Below are 7,999 nucleotides of genomic sequence, written 5' to 3'. Positions count from 1 at the left end.
TCCCTCTCTCTCCTCTCTCTGCCCCTCCCTGCTCACGCTCCATCGTTGACAAAGTTTTTTTTTAAAAAACCTACCTGATTGTGCACAGCCAAAAATCTGGACACTTTCTGGGGTAACAGAGGAAGCGTAAGTGATAGAACAGGGTCTACCCCCTGGCTAGAGCCGGACCGCCCGGGGAGGCCCTCCTACAACCCCGGGCCCGCGGGCCAGCATCTGGAACCTCCGCCCGCTGAGACGTTAACCCTGGCTCTTGAGGAGAGTGAAGACCAAGAAGCACAGTCAGAAGCGACAAGAGTTATGGTAACGGCTGAGGAGGACGTGGGCAGAGCGAGGAAGACAGACTACCTCCGACACAGGCATGTTGCTCTGCTGCTCAGCCCTGTGGCCGTGTAACAGCACGCGAGCGGCCAGCTCGCCTGTTTCAAGTACGTCAAGGAGTTTCGTGTGTGAGACTTGTGAAAAGCGTGACTCAGCCTGCAGTGAACGTGTAAAGTTTGGGGCAATCTGAGCCGCTGACTTGCTGACTTCCTGGCTGCGTGAAGCCTCGGGAACAGGGAGAGAAATCCTAGCCGCTTGGGGACCAATAAACGGGACAGCAGACAAAGGGTATCCAGTGCGGAATATTCCTTACCAAGCAGAACCTGGGGAGGTTCTAGGTATTACAACAATATGACGAGTTCTGGGTTGTGTTTGTTTCGAATGACATTCTGGCGGCAATGGGGGACAGACCAGGGGGCAGAGGTCAAAGCGACAGGACTATCGCGGGGAGTGTCTGGAAGCTGCTCCTGTCCAGAGTCTGCGTCTCCCAGGCCCCCGCCCTCGTTCGAGCTGTTCGCTTCCCTAGGAATCTACCCCTCAGGCCCCACGTCTACACTCACCTACTCTGCAAGAGCCAGGCCAAGTGTCACCTCTGCACGTCTTCCCTGATCTCCAGCAAGTGGTTTCCTCCCCGCAGAGCCCCCCGGAGCGGGCCCCTGCGCCCGAGCCCTTTGCATGTACTGCCCTGCTTTTCAGTTGCCTGGAGAGTCGCTGACTCGACTCTGAGCGCTCACTGAACACCAAGCACCTAGTGTGCTGTCTCTCTCTCTCCAGCCGCAAACTCCGTGAGGCCAGCCCAAGCCCATCCTGCCGACACCTGTGCCTCCACCGGGCCTGTTGGACAACCGTGAAGACCCCGGGTGGCCTGGAGACCCGACCCGAACTGCCCTCCCCGCGGCGGCCCCTCATCACCCTCCTCACAGCCTCACTGCCTTCCACCCTGTTGTCCAGTAACTCAAGTCTCTTCTGTGAGGCTGTGAACCCCCAGAGGGCAGCAACCACGTCTAACTCAGGCCTGCGTGACCTACAGCACCCCGCAAAGTGCCGCATGTGGCAACATTCAACCAGTGGTGGTCACCTGACACGTGAGCGACTGGATTCATCCCTTCGCCCCTCGGTGCTTCCCCACACCCCAGAAACCCCAGCTAGACAGCTTGCGGACAAGACGGTTCTGTTTCCAGATCCGCATCCCACCTCAGAAGGGCTGAGGCCCGGTCCGCAGGGCTTCGGGCTCTTACCTCGTACTCAAAGTCACCCCCCAGCGCCCCGACGTCCAGGTGCAGGTTCTTAAGAAGCTCACTTGAGCTGCGGACACTCTGAAAACAAACACCATCACGGGGGTAAGTCAAGGAAACTGGTCAGCCCGGGCGGAGGGCCACGAAGCTCCTTGCTTGTCATGCTTTCTGGGTCAGACCTGGGAGGGAGATAGGTTAGGCAAGAAACGAAGCTGTGGGCAGGAAATCACTTCACTTCTTCTTGAAGCAGCAGAGCCCGGCCAAAAGGTGGAAACAACCCAGGCGCCTATCAGCAGACGGATGAACAAACGTGGCCCGTTCAGACGGCGAGGGATTCGGCCCCACGGCGGCCCCACGGCAGCCCCCGAGCACAGGCCGTGTGGAAGGCCGACGCAACGTGGCAGATACTGCATGATTCCACTTACGCGAAATATCCAGAACAGGCAAATTCAAGACGGAACATAGACTAGAGGAGACCAGACACTGGGGAGTTACTGTTCAGTGCACAGAGCTTCCGTCTGGGGTTTTGAGCAAGTTCTGTCGTGGTGATGACCGTATCACACTGTATCTCACTGTATCACATTGAACTGCATGCTTAAAAGTGGCTAAAATTGTAACTCTCATGTTATATATATTTGACCACAATAAAAAAAAAAAATCTCTTTTAAACAGGACAGAGTCCCCAGGCCAGGAGGAGGCCTCGTCATTACCTGGCTGTCACTGTCCGCTGCATCCTGCTCGTTGCTCTCCTCCCCTAAAGCCAAGAGGCTAAAAGCTTTCTTGTCCTCATGGATGGAGCCCAAGAGACCCTTTGTGTAAGCAGAGGTCTTGAGACCCTGTGGAGGCTCCAAAGCAGAGAAGAAAAGTCAAGGGACGCACCAGAAAGACGTGCACAAGGCTTGCCCCGCCCTCTTTTGGTTTGGATGTCTCCCAGCATAAGGCCGCCACGTCCAGGAAGCCCACCGGCAATCCCGGCTCACGGTGACCCCTCCCCTTTCCGACTGTTGTCCCCACACGGGGCCCATCCCCTGCAGCCCGGAGCCCACGTTCAGCATCACACACGTATGAGTTGCCTTCCCAGCTTGACTATGAGCGTTGAGGACTCAGCCCATGCCCTCTCTTTATCATCCATGGGCCACAGATCCTAGCGTGAGGCACGGAGGCCCCGTAGCAGCTAAAGACACTGAATGCACAAAACGCCCCATTTACCAGCGAGAGTTCTCCAAGCTGACCAGACTCCACGGAGCTCCCCAGGCTCACGCTTTGCGATCCACGGAGAGCAGAGGGCAGGGCGTCCGCGGGGCCTCTTAAGGGAGCCAGGCCCCCTGGAGGGACGTGGACTGGGGCCAACGAGGAGCCCAGGGCCTGGGCGACACACAAAACGTCTCGTTACAAACCCAGGAAACCACATGGCTCTCGGAGTGTTGGCAGCAGGCATAAAAATAAAACATCTAAATCCTGCCCGCTCAAATTTAAACCACCTCCGTTCGGAGGCTGCTAATGAAACACAACATCCAGAAATTACCATTGCGCCAACTGTGTGAGAAATCGCGGGCCGAACTTTGCTGCCAGCACACAGCAAACGGTGCCTCACATCTGGCACGCCGCGGAGGGCTCCGCTCCCCCTCCAGAGCCACGGAGGAAGCGGGAGCCGAGGGAGGGCAGAGACAAAAGCCTCATCTGCCGGAGCGAGAAGTCTCCCTAGATGAAGTCTAAAACCGATGAGCCGAGCCAACGCAGGCTAAGCGTGCTGTTTACCGATGTGGGGGTGCACACAGGACGACAGCCATAGCCTCTGGGGAGGGGCACACACGCCCTGCCGCCTGCTGGGTCTCGCTGCTGCCCGACTTTGTTTGTAATGGGCACGTATTACTTTTTTTTTAATGTTTTATTTATTTTTGATACAGAGAGAGACAGAGCATGAGAGGGGGAGAGGCAGAGAGAGAAGGAGACACAGAACCGGAAGCAGCTCCAGGCGCTGAGCTAGCTGTCAGCACAGAGCCCAACGCGGGGCTCGAACCCACGAATGTGAGATCTGACCTGAGCCAAAGTCAGAGGCTTAACCGACTGAGCCGCCCAGGCGCCCCTCAGGCACATACTACTTTGATTAAAATAAGTAGCAACTATGAAAAAAAATACATTAGCGGCCAAGGCAGAGCTCTCCTTCCCTGCTCCACTGGCGAGGATGGCGGCCGAAGGGAGCCCGGCCCGAAGGAGCAAGCGGTCTTCCTGCTCTCACGCCGGCCCAACGGAGGCCGAGGGCTCGGAGGACACACAGAGAATCCAGGCCGGGCCCACAGCTGGCAAGGCTTCGGCGCGCTCGCAGAGTCCCGGACCCTCGGTTTACCCGTCTGCAAGATGGAGATGACGGGCGCCTTGCCACTTAAAAAGAGAGGTTTGTTGGGAAGTTCAAAAGGCTCACGAATGTGAGGAGCATATTGAGGGGCCCGAGGCTACCCCGACACCGGGGACTGGCCACTGGAGGGCTTCACGGTCCGGGCGTAGGAACCGGGCAAGGATAGCATTATGGGGACAATTTACAAAGAGCTCTTTAAAATTCATTGCTCAAACCTAAAACGTATAAAAGGACACCTGACCATTCCTCTCTGGCGCCTGGGGGCCTAGAGAGAAAGGGGAGCCCGGAGGAGGGCAGATGGAGGAGTGCGCGGGGCCTGCCGTCCAGTCCTCGGTGTCAGCCGGCAGGGCCCGACGCCCGGGCAGGTTCCCGCCGGGGCCCCTTCTGGGGGGATGGGCGTCAGATGCCCATCTGAAAGCGGGGGGCACTCTCAAGCCCTCGAGCACCCGAAGCGCTGGCCGACCGCTGGCCCACCACACGCGCTTCCGTGAGGCGGACAAGGAATGATGGGCCCCGGCCGGCCCACGCGCACCAGCATCGGGCACCCTCTGCGCCGCCTCTCATCCTACTCTCCCCCTGAGGCCGCGCCCCCCGCAAGTGGAGACTGGGGAGGCCAAGACTGCTGCCCAAAGCCACAGGGCCAGCAAGGGGGGCGCAGACGTGGGACTGGAGCCCAGGGCGATCTGCAGGCCGGTGTTTTACGTCACCTTCTAGCTGTGGCAGACTGGGCCCGTGCCCCCGGACTTCGGCCCTCCCCGCCAGCCCCCGCATATCAGCACCCGAAGCTCCTCCCACACTGCATTGTGGAAAAGCACAGACTCCTAACATGGCTAATTTGCTACCGCGCTGGGGGCCTGCGGGAGGGAGACGGGCATGCCGAGGGCTTTGTTCTCCCAGGCCTTTGCCAAATCAGTGGGTAGCAGGGAAATTACACGTTCCTAGCTCCTCGCTGATCATCTTCTATAGCTGGCCATTAACCCTGACTCCGGGCCGTGCGTGGCATTGTCCTTCGGAGTGGATAAACTTGCTGCCGTTGGGCTAATTAAAACTTTCAGGATCATCGGCAGCTTATCCGATACTTACGGTGCTACAGCAGTTATTAAAGCTAACAGAGAACCAGGGCACGCCAGCAATTAGAAACCAGAGGGAACAACTCGGTAAAGCCACAGCTGGGCAGCAGCAAAAGAAGAGCTGGGGAAATTCAGAGTGACCCCTGTGGTCTCTGACCCAACCTGGCGTCTTCTGAATGAAGACTATGGTGTGACTACACAAGGTCGGAATGACAAGGACAGCGCCATCCTCTGGCAGATCCCAGCAGTGGAGGAAGTGAGGGTCCACACAAGCCTGCACAGGTGCCTCACATGGCTTCAAGGAACCCCGGGAGGCAGGGAGGGGCTGGCCTTCAGCCCCCCGGGACTGGGTTAGCGCTCCAGTTCTGTGGGATTCCAAGAAGCGACTAAATGCAGAGCTTAGGGGTGGGGTGTCTCCTTGGGACGCCTCCGTCCACAATCACCCGAAGGGAAAGTCTTCCCGAATCCTGGGAAGGGACGTAGATCCCGGACGAATGCCAGGACCGGCGCCACCTCACTCACCCTCAAAACTGATCTGCAAAGCCCGTGACCCACCGGTGAAATACGGTCGGCTGTGGGGGAGGGAAGTCAGATACCCTGGGCCGCTACCTCGAAGGCGGCTGACGGGTACAAGAAACAGGACTACACCTCATCCCACAGGACGCCAGCCTGGGCAGTTAAGGGACCAGCAGTGCCCAGGGGAGAGCAAGTAACAGGGAAGCAGGCCTGATGGCTGAGTCAACTCAGCCTGCTCCCTCCCTGCCAAGCTCCCAGGGGCCGCGCTTGCTACGGAGCCTACCTGGTTGAGAGGCTGCGTCGTGCCCGGCTCTGCAGCGAGCCCTCTGTCGGAACTCGGCTCGCCTGGCCCGGGCCTGCGGGGGCTGCTGCCTGGCTGGGAGCAGGCCTGCTGACAGGCCTCCTGCCCGGCAGGCGCCAGGGCCACCTCCGGAGGACGTGCCAGCGCCTCCGGCCCCCAAGCCAGAGGCCTCGAGTCCCTGTCGGCGGCTCCCATGGCCTCGTGCGCACCCTCGCCAGACATCCTGGGAGACTCGGCGGCCAGGCAACGGGCCGTGCCGGAGACCTCTCTACAAGACGTCTCCCGCGGGCCCCTGGGCAGCCCCGGGCCCTCCTGCCGCCGGGCGGTCTTGATCATCTGCAGGATGTGCTGGTGGAACCTCTGGTCCTTCGAGTAGTCTCCGTTCTCAGAGTGCTCCTGGGCAGAGCTGTGCACGGGGGACGCCGGGAGCGCCAGGCAGGGGCTGGGGGGCTGGGCTCCGGGGCCCGCCTCACCCCCGCCCCACTCGGAGCCCCACGAGCTCTGCAGGTCCCAAGAGAAGTTGTTCACCTCGCCCAGGATCTGGGAGCCCAGGTGAGAAGCCAGGCTGCTGCTCTCCGCGTCGGGCTCAGACCCACTACGCCTCCTGTCTTCTCCGGGGGGCTCTGGAGACCCCGGGGGTTGTCCCTCTGACACCAGCCAATCAGGTGGCATCAGGAAGAGCTCCTGAGGTGGCTCTTTAGCTGACGCCCCTGGAGCCTCAGGGTCACGGGGTTCTGTCTCCTTGCAGCTCCCAGGGGCATCTGTGTTGACAAACTTGGACACCCGTGCCATCCACAGTCCTGGGGGCTCTTTTATCCCCCTCCCCCTCCCCACACTCCCACCTTCCCCGGGAGCCCCCTGCCCAAGCAGGCCTCCGGCTGGGCCGCCATCTGACAGGAGCAGCCAGCTCTTCCTGGCAGGCGGCGTGCAGTCCGAGGAACAGGGGGACCCGGAAGGGTCCTCCTCGGGGGATGGTGAGGGAACGAGGCTCTGGCTCTTGTCCCCCCCAGGGCCAGTGGAGCCCCGGCTGGCCATGTGGTGGCCATGCTGCTCCGCTTCCAGCTGGGCGCCTCTGGTGGTTCTAGAAAGCTCTGAGTGGACAGAGGCCTGGCTCCTGCCTGTCAGCACGTCCTGCCCGTTCTGGAGGGGCCCGGTGTTCTCAGCGCCCAGAGCGCCGGGCTTCGGCTGTCTGGTCCTCAGTTCCAGATCTTCTATTTCAGGGTCTGAAAACCCCAGGTAGATTTTCTCTGTCAGCTTCTGGGATTTCCCCAGACCATGCTGATGACCCAGTTCTGTCCTGCACTGGGCTGAGACCCTGCCTAAGATTTTCTCCACGTTGGCAAAGATGCGGTGGTGGGTTCGGGAAGCTTGGCCTTTGACGAGTGGCTGGAGCTTGCCGGGCAGGGCGCCCGGGAGAGGCCGGGAGGGGACAGCCTGCATGCGCGAGCTCTTCCCTTTCTGAGAGGTACCCTCACTTCTAGCCTGCATCTCTCGCTCTAGGTCCAGATCAGCAAGGCCAGGTGCCGGGAGAGGGGACGGGCCGCGGAGAACGGAAGGCGGCGGCCGAAGCCCCTGCTCAGGCTGCGTCTCCTAGACGGGTATATAAACATGCAGAGAAAACTGAGCCCCAGCACTCCAGCTTGCACTTGCTACCTCAGCCCTGGACGAGCCCTTAGCAGAAACCCACCCTCTACTGAAAGTAAAACACAAACCAGGAGGGAGGGAAAAAAGCCAAAAACTCCCTCGGGCTTCACTGTTTTCTGGGCCCCGGCTTCCTTATCTATAAAGAGGAGGCTGGACCGGATCAACGGTTTACAAGCCCCGTTTCAGGGAAACTACAGGTTAGGTGCACACGGGCCCACGGAGGCCCCAGCAGTGTGTGTGTCAGGGGAAGGGCGTCGCCAAGACCTGCACCCCCACGTCCAGCTGGGGCAGGTCCACCTCTTGATATGCCGGACCTCCAGAGGAACGGGTCGGAGGACAGTGCTCAGCTACTAACGGTCTGAGTCACCGACCAGATCTTCCCTAAGGCATCATCAAGCTCTCAGCTGTGTGACTGGTTAAGTTCATAAAACCCGCCAGCCCTACCAAGGACCACCAGAAACCGTCTAAGAAGGGAGAGAAAAAGGGAGACCCAGTCAGACGGCTGCGCCCCAGGAATCCTGTCCAGGTCTTCTAGCAGAGACAGGAACTGGCACAGCTC

The 7,999-nt window shown here is 60.0% G+C and overlaps 1 protein-coding gene across 1 annotated transcript in view; it reads right to left on the bottom strand.

The window, feature by feature from the left end:
* CEP164 (centrosomal protein 164) overlaps nucleotides 1-7,999 on the bottom strand; it is a 61,927-nt gene that overhangs the window by 35,186 nt on the left and 18,742 nt on the right. The window contains exons 5-7 of the mRNA XM_029915700.1: nucleotides 2,763-2,918; nucleotides 2,264-2,398; nucleotides 1,557-1,634 (exon numbers count right to left, since the gene is read on the bottom strand). Of these exons, the coding sequence (XP_029771560.1) occupies nucleotides 1,557-1,634; nucleotides 2,264-2,398; nucleotides 2,763-2,918 (369 nt within the window). The remainder of the gene's footprint in view (nucleotides 1-1,556; nucleotides 1,635-2,263; nucleotides 2,399-2,762; nucleotides 2,919-7,999) is intronic.

This window comes from Suricata suricatta, chromosome 11 (assembly GCF_006229205.1).
Source record: "Suricata suricatta isolate VVHF042 chromosome 11, meerkat_22Aug2017_6uvM2_HiC, whole genome shotgun sequence".
NCBI lineage: Eukaryota > Metazoa > Chordata > Mammalia > Carnivora > Herpestidae > Suricata > Suricata suricatta.
This window is presented reverse-complemented; position numbering and strand designations above follow the sequence as displayed.